General features: G+C 35.8%; 2 protein-coding genes across 2 annotated transcripts; one reads left to right on the top strand and one right to left on the bottom strand.

Moving 5' to 3' along the window:
- Positions 1-1,030: 1,030 nt before the first annotated feature.
- Positions 1,031-13,716, bottom strand: pick1 (protein interacting with prkca 1). Its single transcript, XM_038309147.1, has 13 exons — positions 13,554-13,716; positions 13,040-13,120; positions 11,026-11,137; positions 9,618-9,746; positions 7,968-8,034; positions 7,795-7,884; positions 7,653-7,706; positions 5,399-5,461; positions 4,378-4,511; positions 4,088-4,180; positions 3,928-3,978; positions 2,439-2,583; positions 1,031-2,241 (listed from the first exon to the last, which is right to left on the bottom strand). Exons 2-13 carry the CDS (start codon positions 13,078-13,080, stop codon positions 1,994-1,996), a joined length of 1,227 nt encoding a protein of 408 aa, XP_038165075.1. The 5' UTR covers positions 13,081-13,120; positions 13,554-13,716; the 3' UTR covers positions 1,031-1,993.
- Positions 8,320-18,053, top strand: LOC119799320 (galectin-1-like). Its single transcript, XM_038309158.1, has 5 exons — positions 8,320-8,471; positions 16,108-16,179; positions 17,226-17,305; positions 17,510-17,681; positions 17,838-18,053. Exons 2-5 carry the CDS (start codon positions 16,177-16,179, stop codon positions 17,982-17,984), a joined length of 402 nt encoding a protein of 133 aa, XP_038165086.1. The 5' UTR covers positions 8,320-8,471; positions 16,108-16,176; the 3' UTR covers positions 17,985-18,053.
- The last annotated feature ends 1,930 nt before the right edge of the window (positions 18,054-19,983 follow it).

Raw genomic sequence — 19,983 nt, 5'->3', positions numbered from 1 at the left:
ATGCTCTTCCTCAACACTGAAGTCCTCAGACATTTTTCTTTCGTTGTTTCTTTCTTTGCACAGGTAAACAGCACATTTCCTCTTCTACGCTTGCATTATCGGCAGAGCAGACGCTGAATGCGCACTTTCATCTGGTTTGGTCTGCCGGCTTCCGTAGCGTCGTGAACGCGCATGTGCGCGCTTTCAGGAAATCCTATACGCTACTGTTTATGCTCTAAAAACATTCTAAATGACTTCGTTTCGAGTAAATTCTGGACGCTACCCACTCAGGACACTTGGAATACATTGGACTAGCAGTATGGAGGAATATTGACACGTTTTTTGTGGACTTTTATGGACCTTTCTGTCTCGGGCACCATAGACCTCCATTATTTGAATGTCAGCAGACAGCAAGAAGCCTCCCAGATCTCCAGATGCATTTGAGATATCAAAAAAGTACTCCAGAGTGTTGTTCAGCATGGGGGTGAGTAGAAAATGAAGGCTAATCATGTTTTTTGGTGTACTATTCCTTTAAGATTAAATCTTACCTCTATGGCTCTGAGGTAACAATTAGCATACATTTGATTCCAAGTATTTAAAGATTTTTGGTCCTAGATATCTTACATTTCTAATGCATAAATTGTTTATGTGAACCTAGGTAGTTGTTAGACCTAAATAAACTGAAAAATTCGAAACAAAAAGCTTACATACCGGTAAATGAAATGACTAGCTTTAAAATTCAGACACAGCATTACAAACTTAATACTTTTGAATAACTTTATTTCATATTTACAAATTGTCAGACACTGCATCAGTGTAGATGATCCAAATCAAATATGTCATGATAAAAGTTAATTAAAACTTTTTAGAAAATGGAAAATAAGCTACTCACGGTGGTATGTTATGCTATGATGCACATTATTCATGTAGCATAAAAAAAAAAGTGCTCCTTCTTTGAGATTAGTGTATGTTGCAGTTATTGTTAGGAGATGAAGATTTTAAATTTTCCTTCTTAAACAGCATAACCCCAAACAAGAAAGAAACTGATTCATTTCACTTCAAAAGCTTGTTTTTACCACATTGGTGAAGTCAAAACGGCTGCCCTCCAGTGGTCACTTACAGTATAACATTATTAAAGCAACAGAAATCAGTTTTTACAATCAAATAAAAATTATTTCAGAAGAAATGCACAATAAATAAATTGTTGGTAACAGGATATAGAGGATTACTGAACTTGCCCAGGTTTACACCTGCTTTCAGTAGTGCTAACAGCATATTAAAGCTCTGTGCTGTTGAGTGTGACTTCATGGAATGTAAAAGCATAGCAATATCTGCAATGCAAAAACAACATTTAACGTTGGTGCAATATTTTTAGGATGAACCTGGCTTTATATCTGCAGAAAAAAAGGAGTAACGAATTCTGCATGTGCAATTAGTGGCAAATAAATGCATTTAAAAAAAGATGAGAAAACAAACAAAAATAATCTATATGTAACAGCATCACATAACAACCCTGTTCATGTTTTAGGGGCGTGTATATTTTGTTGTGACATTGACAAGTGTAAAGTATGGGATTTGTAAGCAGATACATTTTTGGTAAGAAAAAGATATGGTATCTAGATAATTAGCTATTGAAAAGTGTTCTTAAAGAAAATAAAAGTACATTTAATTTCATATATAATTACAACCAGAAATAATAAGATTCAAAGAAAGAGTACAAAAAGGCACACCTTAAGCTTAAAGACCGCATTCAGAAGTAGTTACACATCACCATCAAATGTATTCAAGTAACTCCACCCCTTTGTGAAGCTGTGTTCGTGAGTAAAGAAATAGTAAAATGCAAGAAATGGGTTTAAATAGATGGCTGAGTCAAATATCAATATAATAAAATACAGTAAAATCAGCACAAAGTAATATTCAGATTCATTTGAACAGCACCAATGTTCCAGCTGCAGTATTCCACTGCATAAAACAGAGTGCTCGTGTTAAATGCATGTGTTGATGAATGACGCGCTTATTCATCATCGATCAGCTTCTCCGTGCCGTTTTCCGCCTGTGTGCTCCCTCCCTCCTCTCCGCCTCCTCCGTCCTCCTCGTCTTCGTCTGTGTAGGAGAGCGACTGGCTGCTGTAGTTGATCATGGTGCGAGACAGGTCTACTTCGATGGGGAACACATCGGCCTCCTTCAGCACGGCGTAGCAGTCGTCATAGTAATGAGACATACCGGAGACAAAGCGCTGCAGCTGGAACACAATGTCCTGAACTGCAGAGATGGATAGAAGTCAAATCTGTTTTACAATGGTGGAGTAGATGTGATTCAAGCACTTCAGTTAATATTCTTATTAAAGAGAAGCAAGAAGAATTATTCCTGATGATCCTGATTCACCAAAACAACAGTGTTTCCAATTTACCTGTTAGCAATGAAATAAATGACTTATATAAAACAGCTGAAGAACAAACCATGTTTCTGGTCCAACAACTCGATCTTCTCCAAAACGTCCTTCCTCATCTTAGCAAAGCGGGCCCGAGCTTCCTGCCTGCACCGCAGCACCAAACGGTACTCGTAGTTCCCGGTGCTCACACGATACAGAGGTTCTCCCATGGCCTGTGAAAGATGTTCACATTGATCATTTTACAGTGCTGTCAAAAATGTTTCACTCCTCACAGATTTATCTTTTTTTTATAGTAAAATTCTGCAAATCAAACAAATTCCCATCTCAGACAAAAAAAAATGTAATTGTTAATTTGTAAAGAGAAAAAACTAGCCAGCTTCAATTAGGTGATTATGAAATTAGTTGTGAAACAACTTTCACTAAGTGTTTGAAGTCACAAGCAAAAATTATCTACCTTCCTCGTATGAACTGTGTTTCAGAATTAGTAACCTAAGTAGTAACCATTTAGTAGCCAACTTAGAAAGTATAGAAAGTATTTATGAATGAGTGCTTCTATGTTTCTTTTGTATGTCTGCTTCTCTCTCTTGAACCAGTCGGCCTCAGCAGGACATTCACTCTGAGCCTGGTTTTGATAGCCGAGAAAATTCAAACGAAGATCTACTGTCGCCACATTTCCTGCAAGTCAATGAGTCAATGAATCCGACAGTTTCCTTCTATATAAAACATTGAACCAACCTGACTGTATGATCTGATTGAATTGTCTCTGTAAAGATGCCTTAAGATAACACCTGTTGTGAAATTGTGCTATATGAATAAATTGAATTGAATTAACCCATTTAGTACCATTGTACAGCAACTCTATGAATTTTTTGTCCAGACTGTGACTAGACCACAACATAATCTATTTATTTTCATCAGGTTAATATGCCTACATTCATTGTTCAGCTGCATATTTATTTATTTTGATTTAATTTTCTTTTTTACAGATGTCAAATACATATTTAGTCTGTTCTTCATATAGTTAAGATGGGTTCTTTCCTCTGTTTATATAATGACAGGGAAACTGGGAAACTGTAAATCATGTATTCATTTTAAAACAGGGACGAGTTGGATGATTTCATTCCCTTTAAAAACAAAATTATTATTAAAAAATCGATTTATTTATTTATTTATGACATCTTGGCTGGTATTCAAGTTACGTCTAAAAGGTATTTAAAAAATGAAAGAAAAGAAAAAACCTTAATAATGCATTGAAGAAACAATACTTTTACCAAACAATAGCCACAACAGTTCATTTTTTTGTACACTTTTGGAGGGAAGGGGTTATTTACAAAGACTGTGTTTTGTACAATTGGTGAAATGTTGGAAATAGTATCATAAAATAAAACTCATAAAAAAAAATCAATCCATAACCGATAAACTCAGGGTCAGCCCGAAACAGCCTTAATTAATCAGATATTTTAGAAAATATAGAATATAAAATGTAATATTGAAAATCCCAGGCTACTTGAATGAGATAACCACAGACAAGCTACCAAATAGAAACCAGTACTCACAATACTGCTGTATTCTTCATCATCCATTTCCTTCACCTTCAGGCAGTATGACTGAAAAAGGATTTATAGGATTATACATCAATAATATCTGTCTGACCTCAGATTGTAGCGACTTCTGTTGTTCATAAAAGCAGGAAAAAAAACGCTCCTCTTTCCTCACCAGATATTCAAACTTCACATCCAGGTACTTTCTGATGGTGAGCTTGGTGTCTGGTATGGCCTTGTGGAGGTAGGTGTTCAGATCATGAAGCATCTGAAAGTTAAGACATGCAGTAATAGGTCAGTAACAGGGTTTATAGGAGAAATAAGATACTTGTTTACAACAAATGTTTGAATGCTCCTATATTCAATTAGGAAACAAAAGGAGCATTAGTAATATAAAAACAAAAATAATTAGCCTTCTTCGTGTCAACAGAGCTATTGAAGGTAGAAAACAACTTTTGGACTTACAGGCTTGATGGTTTTCAGAAGCTGAATTCCATATTTCTCTATGTTTCTGTGAGCATCGGCAAACTTTACGAAAGCCTCGCTGGCTGCAGCCTGCGGCTCTCTAACACCAATGATGGAGAATACGTCTCCAAACCCTGAAAAGGTCACAGCACAACATATCCAAAATGTATGATGGCAATCAAATAGAATTATTTAAAAACAGAGCATTTGTGTAGTTTTGTATTAAAGTCAGCTGATAAATTAACTTTTATTTTATCTGTGGTGCAGGATCACTGTTGCAGATGTGCCATATATGGGACGGCCGCAGGCTCCTCCTAATCGTACGTTACTTGCTTTATATTAAGCTTCTACATCTTGCAACTGTATGTGTGTGTAGGGGACAGGTATGAGTTGTTGTTTTAAACAAATATTGTCATTCTAATACACATAACCCATAATGAGAAACTAATAGAAATGTAAGCAAACCATGTATCAGCAAACTCGTGGAAAATTTGTTTGAATTCAGGTGTTTCGTCCATTATTAGTTCACACCCGTTACACCCACCTTCCAGCGTGTCTGCACTGATGTAGACTCACTATTTAAGGGCTGAACGGTCCACTCACCCTGATTTTGGATGGCCCTTAATATGGCGGAGCCTCCACAGGAACACGCAAACAGTGATTAGGGGCCGGTTCAAGATTAGGCCTCTTTTAAACAACCTCTTTTTTTTTTAACTCTATTACTCAAAGGACCCAAACTTCCTGTATCAAAGTTGTTGGGGGCACACATGCAGCATCAACTGACTTCACATGCATAGGACTGTGTAGGAAACATATCCCTCGAATTGCAGTGTTTTATGCAGCCCACAGCCTATTGAAGGCAATAGGTGGGTTGACTCTGTTTTGATTTTTAACGCTTCATCACCCATTAGGATAAAAAAACTGGATGTGCATGTGTATCTTTCACAATTTATTCGCCTAGTTTCTTTAAGCATTTTGCCTTTATTACACCACTGAACCATTTGTTTATACAGCAACACACCTCTGTGAGTTTGAGAAAGCTCAAAGAACGCTCTGAGTAGCCTCTTGGTGTGCTCCATCAGTCCTGAAAGCACAGAAACACCACAATGAGATCCTGCTCCAAACAAACAGGCATTAATTTACTTTTTGCTTTGATTTAAAATGACCTTGTTACCTTTATACAGCGTTTAAAAATCATGTATTCACCCTGAATCATTATGATACAAACAGCACTCACAGGTGCATAAAGTTAGAATCAATTAGGGGAGGACATGTTTTATTATTGCATCATGTTTAAAGCTACAACAGAAAATGACAAGATTAGGAAACTTGTAACATTGTCTATAAAAATAGTAATGCAGGAGAAAGTGGAGATAATGGTCCGCAGGAGCCTAAATCTAACTGGCGTCCTTCCAGCTGCAGTAACAACTGATGGGTGGACATATGGAAAGCCATGACCTCATTTAATCTCATCAGGCACAAGCACTTATTTTGCTTTAAAACAGCCTTAGTTCATCCTGTTGTGGAGGATTTTGGCCCATATTAACCAGACAGTAGGGCTGGGCGATATAGAAAAAAAGCTTATCGATAAAAAAAAATGCATATTGATCGATGTCGATAATTATTGAAAAAATTTGAAACCATATTTTATGTGCAGCTCTGCCTGGACATTTATGATATTGCTAAATGATTTAATTTTAATAAAGAACACAAACTCAGACTTCTAATTAAATCTTTATTTAATCAACTTTTTTAACCATAACAGAATTGTTTTAAAGAAAAATAACTTAAGAGACCTGACTTATGTTATTAAATACTGACAAAGAATAAACTAAAGTGATCAGAAAAGTGACCAAAATAAATATAACAAAAATAAATAAATGGAGAAACCCACCCCCCCGGACGCCACCCGCATTCCTGCTTTAACCTGAGTTATTACTTTGAAGTTGCTGGCCCCTCAGCATTTTTCTCTCAATTGTTAGAACTACGTGGGAAACTGCCCAGAACTTAATATATATATTTTCCCGAAATTCCCGAAGATTTCTCGGAGGAGAGCCTCGCCGGGGCCTAAACAGCTTGTACTCCTGCGGCTGTGAGCGGCTCAGATGAAAAAAAAAAGTTGGTTGTCTTATCAGACTTGGTTTTCACTGGTTCCCTACACATTTTACAGATGACTGTGGTTTGTTTTTTGTCCGACTTGCCATGACCGAAATACTGCCTAACTGGCGAACTACAAAAACCTTTCTTTGGAACAATTTCCTCCGCCTCTCCTTGCTGCGACATCTTCATGTGCTCTGTGTTGTGGTTTGAGAGGGCGGCGCTTTGTGACGGCGTGCCTGGGTCCGCGATTGTGATTGGTTGTGAGGAACTAGTGACTAGCATAAACCTACATGCTAGGCTACAATGAGAAGGAAGGAAAACTGCGTTTTTTTATCGAACTTTTATCGACCCTCTTTTTTTCTATTGCGCCACACGTCTATCGATCGATCGATATACATCGTTATTGAATTATCGCCCAGCCCTACCAGACAGCATTACATGTTAACTGTAGATTAGTCAGCTTTGTCACTATTATCCAAATAGCTGGTTCCACCATATCCCAAGATTTAGTTTTGGTCAATATGAGTGAAATAAAGCCTCAATTTTCTGTAATCAGCTGATAGAAGTAGCTGGAATGATCGTCTGCTGCTGTAGTTCACCTGCTTCCAGGTGTTGTACTTTAATAAGATGGTTTTCTGCACACATTTAGATAATGACTGTTTACTGAACTAATGCTGCATCCCTATAAGTCTACCTTTTCTCTGTTGATCCAAGAGTGGGCTGAGTGTAAAGGCCCAGCAGACTTCCTGTTTGTAAACACCCGGACTAGACTGTTGGGCATCAACAGCCGTGTTATGATCAAATTCACTTAAATTCCCAATCTTCATCATTTCATTGCTCAGTCTGAGTCACAGCAGGTCAATTTCAATACATTTAGATGGATCAATGTAGAGAACTAGTAGTAACGGGCATTTGAACAGGTGTTCCTAAAGAAGAAACCTTTGTGTAAATTTAGTATGAGTTTTTCTTTTTGCTTGAATAAGAAAAATATTCATATATTTCTATGCAGAGCTTAGACCTCATATTAATAGTTTGTGTCTTTGAAAGTTTTTCTATATAAAAAAAAAAGATGACAGGAACCTAGAATTTGGTGTTGAACCGTACTGATCACTGTCAGTGTTAGTTTAACCTTTTCCTTTACAGGAACCGTTTCTGTTTCCATTTATTCTCCCTACCTTTGTAAAGCTCTGCTGTTTTCTCCAACTCTTCCAGTCTTTTAACCAGGCCATCTACAGAGAAAACATGAATTAATATGAGGATCCTTCCACGGTAATTAGACAATAGTCAAAATACAGTAAGAATAAAAACAGATTTTACCGTTGCATAGAATAGCTCTGCTAAGTCCAAGAGCATCGGCGGTACCTGAGCTCATGTTCTCCACAAGGCGATGTTTGACCTTTTTTAACACTAAAACATTAAAAATAAAGAGTCAAAGAACAGCATTTTATCCAAAAACCTTCAGAAAAAAAGTAGTGGAATGAAGAACCTACCGATATCTAAAGATTTCCCTTGTTTTGGGTCAGCCTGCAGTTTGTTGTAGTGGATTACTGCCTCTCCCTGTGAACACAAACAGATTTATCAGCAAGCAGAAATAAAGAGTAAATGTTTAAATCAGATGTAAATCTTTAACTTATGTAAAATGTTTATTTTAGCATCGCAGAAAAATTAAAAACGGGGAGAAAATGGCAACATTAAAGTTCGTCATGGGCCCTGAAAAGGTAACGGAAGCACAGTCTAATCCTTTAATTCCCACAATGCACCCTGTCTTTATCCCTGCACACAGGAAGTCAGGGATTGTTTCATTGTGAACAAAAGGTGTCCAAAACAAACACGGCTGCTCTGCATTGGTGACGCTCTGCCGCATGCTTTCTATCTCCCTCATCTCTTTCAAAGAGCTGAACCAGCAGTTAAACATCTTCTCTTCTTTTCTATCGAAAGCTGGACTCTGGATCTCTGCAGGAATTTTTATTCTTTAAATCAATCAGGACAGAAAAGTAAGTTCACTTATTGCTTTATTATTTGTGCCTGGCTTACATATACAGCTATTTAGAATCTATATCCTACATTTATGGTATAAGAGGTTGAATCTGAGAAAAATTTCTATAGTTTAGTTGTTTTAATGTTAAATTCTTGTGACATTTTAAACCTAAGGATTTTTAAAATGTTCATCCTGAGTAGCTTAATAATCTGCCCAGGGAAAAAGGGGCATTTATGTTACAAAAAAAACGATGATTTAACTAAATAAGCTCTCAGTTATGCCTCAGGTAAATCAGGAATGCCATGTGGGTGTCATTGAGAAAATCTAAGTAAAATTTATCCTCTAAAAGAAATGTAATTAATCCAATCTGATTTCCTTTTATTTGATGCATTTTTTCCACAGCTAAAAAATAAATTTGTTAGATCTTTATGTTGATATTTCTGTTTCAAATATCAACCTCAGCTTTGCAGATTGCAGTAATTGCTCAGCTAGAGAAAAATCTTTGGCAATTTGTTTTGTTTCACATTTCCTTAAGAAAAAAACACTAAACCTAAGGAGAAATATCATCCTGAAAAAAATAAATAAAATAATCTCCAAGCTCAACTTTTTTTTAATGCATTGAAAAATAAAATGATCAAAACTTTAGTGTTAATTTATAAGTTTATTGTAATTTTCTCTGGACCTCCTCCTATAACATCAGCCCACTTTGACAGAGACTTTGGAAGATTACAGGTTTTATTCCTGCACTCATCTTTATAATATTTTATTTTGAATTAACTATATCCAACAAAATTGGTTTTGAATATTCTGATTTATTTTCCTTATCAGTTGGAAACTTGTTTTAAGTCCTGTATTGTTATCTCTCTGTGAGCAAATCCACATTTCTCTGGATTACAAACAGCTCAGTCTCATAAAGGCCATCTACTTTTAATTTTGAATTTCTGCAATTGCTTAATATTAGATGACTGAATATCTTTTTTAAAGTGAACTCATAAACATTTTGTTTAATATTTTTATTTCCCTGAAATGGTTTAATACAACTAGAAAATCCAGCTATTAAATTACTTTAAGACTATTTTGTGTGCATGAAAACAACACAAACTGCTGTTATAATGATCATTGCTCTCCAGAAGTTTTCCTTATTTATCAAGAAGCTGATTACCTGGACAGCTTGAATCATCTTGGCTACTTCCACCTTTGTCTTTCCTTTAACCGTTTTCCCGTTCACGCCTGTGATTTCATCACCTGCTGCCAGCGTCCCGTCCAGAGCTGCTGGAGTGTTATCAAACACCTGGAAGACAAAGGAAACCATTTTAAAACGTAACATTCAAAGAAAGTTTCACTTAACCGGTTCCAAATGCATAAAAGTTTTATGATCAAACAAACATTCATGTCAGACTAACATGAACAAAGGAAATGCATAACCTTTTATTTGATTTTTTTTGTAAACTTTTTTGTGGAAAAAAGGTTATCAGGTGGTCATTGAAGACATCGTTTGTGAAGCTTAGTTTGATTTCACTACAAGGCCTGATATATAAAGATGAAAACCAACAGAGTCGATCTAAGAACATAAGGCAGCATGAACAATGTCAAAAAAACAAAAAAACAAACCCTTATGCCCCACAGAGAAAGGCTCAAGAACAAATAAGAATCAAAAATCTCTGACATCGATCAATCTGGAAAGGTTTACAAAGCCACTTCTAAGGCTAAATTAAATAACGTTGGTGCTCCTGATGAACAGTAAGGAAGATGTTGCTTAGGCAATCCATGCAAGAGTTCCTAAACCACTACTGAGGAAAAATACAAACATTTCCTATTTACCCAAAAAAAAAAAAAAAAAAAAAAAAAAAAAAAAAAAAACTGAAAAACAATGACTCCAAAAACATATTAGGAAATACTTCGTGGACTGACAAGAAAAAGGTGCAATGTTTTGGAAGAGCTTCACTGCATTACATCGAATACAACACCAAGAGAATTTCAGCATAATAATTCTACCAACAGGCAAACATAGCTATCTACTGTATAGTGACTGGCTGTAGATGCTCTGAATGGCTTAATATAAAATTAGGTAATGAAGCAGCCAAGACCAAGTTTTGAAAAAGATCTAAAAAAGATGCAAGAAAATAGCCTTAAATAAGCAATAAAACTGTGGGTGAAAAAATAAAGCATGACTGGCAAAGAAATCCCTCCAAATCCATCTTAAAGACAATAGCCATTACTGATGACAGTTATAGGGTCATCACATTGTATCAGGTTAATTTAAAAAAGCTTTTAAATCTTTACTTTAAACTTTCTTATCATATCTACTCAGGTTATCTTTAATATAATAAATCATTTGATGGTCAGAAACATTTAAGTAGGACAAAAAAGAAAACAAAAGAATAGAAAAATGCCAAAGGATACTTTAACATGATGGTATTTTTAGTTGTTCTAGCAGGAAATATTATACCTGAGACTCAGATGGACTACATACATACCTAACACATCTGTTAGTAAACATATAAGCACAGTATGTTTGTTTAGTAAACTAAGATGCATGTGTAACATAGAGATAAGCTTTATCCACCAACCTGAACAATATAGAGACAAGGACAGTACTGAGCTCCGCCTCCGATGCTGATGCCGATGAGGTTGTTGGCATCCTTCTTCAGAGTCACAGTACCGGGTACGGTGGGTATCCCCCTGTAGGGGAAAGATGAATAACAATCAGTATTTGTTCTAGTTGTTATCAAACATAAAGGGTGTTCATTTCAGGAAATATTTTTATAGCACAAATTAATATTTTGGAGCTGAAAACGATTTCCTGTCCCCTATGAGTTCTGACCTACATATTACAATAATATAAAACTCACATTGGTGAACCTTGTTTGAATTAAAGGAAAAAGAATCACATGGTCCAGGAAAAATGTAACGCTTAAATCCAGCATCAAGTGTAGAGATCAGATTTCCTAAAACATCCATTTTGACTAAAACTCCAAACTCCCAAGCATCCAGTTACTTGATGCATTTGCAGAAACAAAGTTACTGTTTTTAGTTAATAGTGAATATAACAAAATTTATTTTGATAGATAGATGACAAGTTGGCAGGTCCACAAAACTAGAAATATGTTTTAATTATTACAGTTTAAGTTATGTAACACGGGAGAGTAATTCCCCTCCCCCCGGGCCTGTGTCCTTTATGTTTTAGCCATTTACCTACTCAATATAATCAAATCTAAATAAATGTGTCTCTAGCAGGACATGTTAGCAGGTTAATATAATCTTTCAGCTATTTCAATGAAATGTTTAGAGGAGAAAAGTTTTTTAAAAGATGAAGGACACCTGTAGCTCTAATGTAATATTGGAAAATTCCCTTTCATCCACAGGACCTTACAAAATTATTCAGTCCTTGAATATTTTTTACATTGGTCATATTACAACCACAAGCTTCAAAACACCTGAATGTGATTAATGCGTTAAACTAAAACAAAGTATTAGACAATAGTGAAGAAGAAAATAAAATACCCTTTTTAAATAAAAAACGAAGCGTTAAAACCTGAAAAGCGTAATAACCTGTTTGTATTTAGCTTTCCTGAGATTAACTGGAGAATTTCTGGTAACATTAATTTTGAAGTATGAATACATTGTCCCAGTTACATTGTTATCTAATCTTTGGGCCAATAAAACTCGTCCGCATACGTTGTGTTTAGACATACTGTATGTCAGGGCCTTGTCCTGCTCAAAGCTAAACCTCAGCTCTAAGCTGCAGCTGTTCCTTTAAGATAGCGCTGCAATAAACTCATTTAATCTTTCTAATAACTCTGTCATGCTTCACATCCCTGGAGAGAATGATGCTGCCACCACTGTGTTTTACACTAAGAATGAACCTTTACACCATATTTAACATTTTGCATGTAGTATAAGTAGTATAACTTTCAACATGGTCTCTTTTGACCATTAGATATTACTTTATATTAAGTCTTCCATACAGGCCAGATTTATAGATACCATAGTTATCAGCTGTTGAGCTGACACATTCCCCCACACAAGTTGTGGATCTCAGCAGCTCCTCCAGAGTTACCATTAACAATCTCCCATAATTGATATTCTCTCAGCCTGCCAGTTTAGATTGACTGTTTATTAGAACACTTGGCTTACATTTGTTCCATTTTTATTTTCAATTTAGTTACAGTGCTTTAGGAAATGTCTAATGTTTGGGATGTTGTTTTTAAACCAAACCATACAAAAAATTAACAGCAGCTTTATCCATGACCCGTCCGCTGAGTCCCATCGTCTTCAGGTAAATACTGTGACAAACCACTGAGGCTTTTAAAGCTTTTAAATGAAACAAATGTTGACTATCTCAACCAGTCACCTTCAGAAGGCATTTGGTTTGACTATAATGTATTAATGGCTTCAAAGTTAAGAGGAATACCGTCAAATGTTGAAAACCATTTACACATATTTAACTTTTACTTCAAAATGATGCTTTTCTTTGTATGTTTTTATCACATAAAATCACAGTAAAATGCAACGGGACACCTAGAAGAAGGTGGACATTTTTGCAAGGTTTGATTGTAAAGTATTTAAACAAATCAAACTTACAGTTTGTCCTCTTCCAGCTCATAGTCCATGTCTGTAAACATCGCAGGAAACTCACAGCTTGTCTCAAGAAAACAAAAGTCCCTGTAAAAATAGAAGCAACCTCCTCTGTTTTATGATTTTTAACTGATTTACAATTAAAACAAACAAACAAAAAAATGGACAGCAAACAACTTCCTTAAAGCCCGTTTTAGTATAAACCACCAGCACTAATTGCAGATGATACAAACCGATGTTTTAACGAAATGATTACAGAAAAAGAAAGGCTACAGCTAAAGGAACAGCTGCTAAGTTCCCCTTCATGCTTTACCAGAAAATTAAACCTGTCTAGGCTCAAGAGTTAAAAAGCAAAAGCTTAACTTAATGTTTAACAAAGGAAATACGGGAAATATTCCATTAATAACTGATGTTAAGACAGAAAACTGACATGCTAACCCTGCTTCACTAGCTGCTAGCTGGTTTAGCATCAGCAGGTGCACTGGAGATGCTATCAGCTATAAAGATTGTATCAAAATACCTTAACTGGTTTAAAGCAGCTTCCTAATGTGGCTGGTTCCGCATTAAGTCCAATATTCTTCCGAACGGTGCCGTTTATTAGAATTAATATTAACACTAAATCTAACATAGAATGTAGTGACAGCTCCTGTTTACATAATTATGTCACTTCCATTGACGTAGCGGAAGCTGGGTTACCGGGGAAAGGCTGACCTCTAGCGGCCAAAAAGTAAAATTACAGCTTTTTAGACCAAGATAAGGATATAGGTCTTTATTTGCTTTACTTAAAACGGTAATAAAGAGCAAAATACATCATAAAGAGACGGTGAAATATTATTTATAATAGAATAACTGCAATCATGTAAAAAGAGGAAAGCTAAAGAGGAAAATAATGGCAAAACACAAATCTTTTTTTACATCATCCATCCAAAAATTCATAAATAAGTAAAGTCAGTGAATATTAGCTCTTAAACTTAGTTAAATTATTTACTTTGTTTTTGGCACAAAATCCTTTCAGCTTATCAATGCGAGTGATTGTCTAAATAGCATATTTTAGATGTAACCTCTAGAATGGCTCTGTGTTTAAGATCATTATGAAGACTTCTCTGATTGCAAAGTTTTCACAAGACATAAAGGTTCATTATATCTTATTCTAGTGGACATTCTGAGGTGAGGTTCTGAATATAAATTAAATTAATAAAAAAACTTTCTGAAATTGAAATAAGGCATTTGTTCTGTAATTTCCCCCACCTGTAACAGGACACTGTAGTGCTTAAAAAGGTGAACTCTGACATAGTTACTACTGATTCATAAAGACACAAAAATATTTTATTTATTATGTAACTATGAAAGAAACATTAAACTACTACTACATTTCTTTTATTTTATATTTGTTATATTTTATATAAGAAATGTCCACAGGACTTAATGACTTTATACCTGTCGCCCTGATCTCTGTGGTTATGAAGTCCTTTGAGCACATTGTGCTTTCACACCTGAAAGAAATCACTGACCCCCTCCTGGACCCCCTACAGCTTACTTACAGAGCCAGAGTTCTGCAGACGACACTGTCGACTTGGCCCTTCACTTCATCCTCCAGCACCTGGAATCCGCGAGTACCTACACCAGGATCCTGTTTGTGGATTTTAGCTCTGCCTTCAATACAATCATCCCAGCTCTTCCTGCCTGACAGGAAGCAGCACGTGAAGCTGGAAAAACATGTTTCTGACTAACAGCTCATCAGCACCGGTTCCCGAAGGGCTGTGTTTTTTCTCCGCTGCTCTTCTCCCTGTGGAGCAGCTGCACCTCCATTCATAAGTCTGTCAATCTTCTGAAGTTCACAGATGACACGTCCACCTACAAGTGGGAGGTTGACCATCTGGCGACCTGGTGAAGGGAGAACAACCTGGGACTCAAAGCTCTAAATACAATGGAGATGGTTGTGGACTTTAGGAAGAACTCAGCCCCAGCTATCCCCATCACCCTGTGTGACTCCACAATTGACACTGTGGAGTCTTTCTGCTTCCTAGGAAATATCATCTCACAGAACCTAAAGTGGGAGCTGAATATCAACTCCCTCACAGAGAAAACCCAGCAGAGGATTAAATTCCTGCAGCAGCTGAAAAAAATAACCTTTCAAGGACAATGAGGGTGCAGTTCTACTCCTCAAACATTGACTCCATCCTAACCTCCTCATCACCATCTGGTACGCTAGTGCCACTTCCAAGGACAAGGTCAGACTGCTGCGTGTCATTCGGTCTGCAGAGAAAGCGATTGGCTGCAATCTTCCATCACTCCAGCATCTGTACGCCTCCAGGACTCTGAGGCATGCAGGGAAGATTGTTGCTGATCCCTCACACCCTAGCCACAAACTATTTCAGTCACTTCCCTCTGGTAGGAAGCTGCGGTCCATCAGGACTAAAACCTCATGCCACAAAAACAGTTTCTTCAAGGCTCAGGGACCCCAGTGACACCCTGTCTCCCTCCCCTGTTCAGGACCTAGAAGCTATCCAGACATCCTGCGTTACATTAAACCACAGTTTACTCTATATAGTATATAGCTATTTACTATATATTATATATAGTGTATTGTAGGTTTTATAATGTATATAGCTATAGATTCTGTATTCTGTATATATATATAATTTGTCTGCACCATCAACACCAAGTCAAATTCCTTGTAAGTGCAAACCTATTTGGCAATAAATAAATAATAAATCAAATTCAGGGCTTGTGTGGACAACAAACTGAAAACAATACCTGTAGCACAGTTTAATTTCTTTTATTTTACTTGATTGTCTTGAAGATGTATCCCCCTTCTACAAACAGCTCCAGTTATTCAATGCCTAATTCTTGATGAATTTTCTTCTGACCTTATCTACAAATCTGATTAATCAGCAATGATTAACATGGCTAGTCAGCATTTAAACAGATCATGTGACTATCATACCAGAGACAATCATGATACTGATTTAATTATATTGCGAAGGGCTTTCTGTTACATGCTATTTTGCTTGAGCTACACACACACAAATAACATTCAAATTTAAACCGTTTAACTTCTTTCTACCACACAGGAGACAGACTTGATATAAGGACCATCTTCTTGCTCCTATCTCAACTATTTAGCAGGACTTGGTTTCAGTATGGTAAGGTGAATCTTTTCCTCTGTGTCTCATTGCATTATTTACAATATCAAATGGACAATGAAATTGATTTATTTTTCAGCTGCCCTGGACTTATTTTATATGAATTACTGCATATATGCAATAATATATCAGAATGAACAGCCTTTGTTTCTGCTGAGGTGTTCTAGAAGCCCAGTTTGCATTTATAGCATCTTTCAAGTTAGTTCCAGTGCTGGAATTAAATGTCATGATCTTCTTATGATAACCCAATGGATTATCCATAGGCTGCAGACAAGTCAGATGCTCAGTAAATTAAGTATAGTGATAATCTTTAAAGCATGTATTAGTATATTTTGCAGGGCTAGCAGATATAAATTTAAATCAGCCTCTCTACACAGTTTAGAGCAGTAATAAAAATTAGGTGCCTGAACATTTCCTGGAAGACGCCTGTGTTGGCTCTGTACTAGCAAACCCAGTTTACCCAGAACAGTAAACTATACACTTTTTGCGCAATCATAACTGACTGTAGACACTTTACATCTGACCTCTAGGGACTGTGTGCTGGCTCTCTAAACAGTGACTTCAGCAGGAGTCCATGAACTCTCAAAGAACTCTTCTGCAGCCGATCCAGTGCTCGTCCACCTTTTGACATTTCTTTTCCTTCCACTCAATCTGCCATTAAAATACTTGCTAATCTAGCATTGAAATATTGAGGCTTGAACTTTTTGCAAAAACCTTGAATGACTGTTTGGTAAACAACTTTCCAGGAAGCAGTATTTATCATAATATTGTAGGTCATAACATGTCTGCATTAAAATAGTTTTTATCTTTCTTATTCATCTAAAAAAAACTCTAATAATAAAACATTTCCTTTACTGTAAGCTTTGCTCTGGTTCTGTAAACCAGAATTCACAGAAAAAAACTTCAAGGATTTTACAGAAAATGTAATTTATGTGAGTTAGATAATTACGTTTGAATTACTAAAATATTCTGTCTTTACAATTTATTCCAATTTATTGGGATGTCTCTGTAATCGATATGTGCAACCACAAACCTTTTTTTCTCAGGAACTTGAACTGAAGAATGTGAACTTGAGACCTGGAGACAAGTTGAAAGTAAAAGGGGAAATTTTGCATGACGCTGAGAGGTAATACAAACACTTCATATTTAATAATTACTATAAGCCTGGATATTACTTTATTCTTCATCATCCATGATTATGAAAATGCACAGCTGATGGAAGCTTTATACATTTGGTTTCTTACATATTTTTAATCACAGTTATCGATAAACAAGTATTACTCTGTTCAGAAAGTCTTGCTAAAAAAAAGTGGATTAATGATCCAAACAGGTTCCAGATTGACCTTGGTTTGGACTCAGAGGACCTGGCGCTGCACTTTAACCCTCGTTTCCATGATGATGCTGATGGAGCCGTCTTAGTGTGCAACTCAAAGACAGCGGGTTGCTGGGGCGATGAAAAGAGGGAAATTCACAACCCTCTGCTGAGAGGCAGTGAAGTGAAGGTGAGGAAATGTTTGTATTACAGAAGAGATTATTATCCAGAGATCTATGTGCTATTCTTCAACCTGGCTCATATTTCTTTAAAGATTAGATTCCTAACTGTTTCCAATTTTCGTAAAGGAAAATTGTTTACTAAAATAAAATGCTTTCTCTTTCAGATTGTGTTGAAACTCTCTGAAGATGTGTTTGAGGTGGAGCTCCCTGATGGACAAGAGATGCAGTTTCCTAATCGTGCAGACATGGATGTCATCACCTACATCCGAGTTGCAGGGGATTTCAAACTCACAAGCTTTAAGATCTGCTGAAGCTTGTAACATAAATGCATGAAGATCTAAATACCAGAATCAAATAAACCAATGCTGTTAGATACACACTGTTAGTAGCTCATAAATTGGAAAATGCATTTTTATATTTTATGTTCAATAATCCTTTTCTAAAAAAACAAACATACAAAATAACAACTCAAACAGTGCACCTGAGAGAGCAGCAACATTTAACCGATGAGTTTTCCAGGATAGGGAGGAAGAATCTGGCACTGAAACATGGACTTTAAGTTTCTTCTCCAAAAGCACATCAAAAACCTTTCACTCATGTGGTTTAAAAGCTTTGTTTGTGTGTTTGTTCTCTAATGAGAAATTTAATATGTGCCAGAAATGAAAGACTTGATGGGTAGCATCATTTAGGTTAATAGTTTTTTCTTTAGGGGGAAAAGAAAAATACCAGTAGAAGAAAAAATATACTAAAGCTATGTTCAGACAGTAGGTTATAATATTCAGTTCATTTTTTCTGAAATCGGGTTTTTCCATTATCGTCTTTCATACTACTAATTAAATCTGACAGCTATCAGGCTTTAGTCTAATCAGTTCAGGACATGAGAATGACGATGAAAAGAAGAATGAAGCAGTCATACAGCAGAGCACTTTTTTACTGAAGTTATGATGAATGTGTCAGCTCCCACTACAAGTATTCAATAAAACTTTGTTGAAAAAAAAGTAATTACTAAAAGATGGGAGCTGACAGTATTCGGGACCAATAACTAGTAATTAAAGAGGGATAAGAAAAAAAACAGCAATGGCCGTCTTAAATTCTTTTTTTAATCTAGTTTTTCTTTTTTGAAACAAATTGAGATATGGAATAACAAACTTTTTATCTAATATCTAATTTTTTCCACTAAATGAAAATAGAGGGGGAAAAACAGATAAGCACTGACATTAGATTTTTTGGTTTTTGCTTTCTTTAAAATGGCCTCATCCCAAAATCTTCTGTTGTATGCAAACAATGTCTGTGAGCTGCTCAAATCATGTACTGCTTGGGAAGTTAACTGGTTCATGGCTGAGCTGCTGCATGCAATTTTATTTAATCTCTTTGTGTGACTAATTTGATAGTTATTTATTATACAGATGGATAACTATTTCTCCACAACATAAATCAAATGACTCATGTTGGTAAATTGGCAGGTGATTTTGCTGCGTCCTGCTTCTCATCTGGTCATCTGCTAGAGAATGGAAGCAGCTTTCTGCCAGTTTTACAACAAATAAACTAGAATGAGTTTCAAGAATTCTCCAAGCTTCCTTTGCCCACATGTTCACACTTTTTGTCCATTCCAAAAATACAGTATATCAGGATGTAAGAGGTTATTGCTGCATTTTATTTAAGACAAAGATTACATTTTCAAATCATATTAATATTCAAAAATCATTTTGGGTAAAACAAAGATATCACATGCCATAATATGGCCAACAAAGAAAAAAATAGGTAAAGGTGGACTCAGTTTAACTCAACTAATTTTTGAACATAAAATGGAAAACAAAGAAGAAAGCGCTGCAAAGAATAATTTGCTTATCAAATAATGACAATTTGCTAAAAATTTATATGAGGATATTTGTTATACAACTATTTTAGAAATATTTTTTTATTTTTTTACTGAACTCCCTTAATTGCCTTTATCCAATCCCGGTACATTAACACAAACACAAAAATATGCCATGATGAATTGATTCAATCTAGACAAAAAAAAGCAACACATACATACTCATATAATGTCAGTTCTAATGCTTTACATTTTAAAGCTGACTTCTTTAATTCCATCATTGGTTTAATGAAAGATACCTAAAATAAGGGAACAACAACAAAAAACAAAAACAAATAAGCTACAATATGAAGTTAGATATACAGATGTTTGTATTGAAGTAACTTTAATAATCCGTAATTCAAATATAACTCAATCAAAACAGACATAAAAAAAAACTAACAATCTAATGCTGAGCCACTATGTCTGCACATTCTTCAACAAATTTTTTTCTA

This window comes from Cyprinodon tularosa, unplaced genomic scaffold (genome assembly GCF_016077235.1).
Source record: "Cyprinodon tularosa strain WSP-4 unplaced genomic scaffold, ASM1607723v1 ctg118, whole genome shotgun sequence".
NCBI classification, from domain to species: domain Eukaryota; kingdom Metazoa; phylum Chordata; class Actinopteri; order Cyprinodontiformes; family Cyprinodontidae; genus Cyprinodon; species Cyprinodon tularosa.
This window is presented reverse-complemented; position numbering and strand designations above follow the sequence as displayed.

What these genes read in the sequence shown, in the direction of transcription:
- pick1 (XM_038309147.1), bottom strand. Translation starts at nt 13,080, where the DNA reads ATGTTTACAGACATGGACTATGAGCTGGAAGAGGACAAACT. An exon ending in GAGCTGGAAGAGGACAAACT is followed by an intron (nt 11,138 to 13,039) that starts GTAAGTTTGATT and finishes TTTCCCCTACAG; the next exon opens with GGGGATACCCACCGTACCCG. An exon ending in AGGGAAATCTTTAGATATCG is followed by an intron (nt 7,885 to 7,967) that starts GTAGGTTCTTCA and finishes TTAATGTTTTAG; the next exon opens with TGTTAAAAAAGGTCAAACAT.
- LOC119799320 (XM_038309158.1), top strand. An exon ending in ATTTTGCATGACGCTGAGAG is followed by an intron (nt 17,306 to 17,509) that starts GTAATACAAACA and finishes TGATCCAAACAG; the next exon opens with GTTCCAGATTGACCTTGGTT. An exon ending in TGAGAGGCAGTGAAGTGAAG is followed by an intron (nt 17,682 to 17,837) that starts GTGAGGAAATGT and finishes TTTCTCTTTCAG; the next exon opens with ATTGTGTTGAAACTCTCTGA.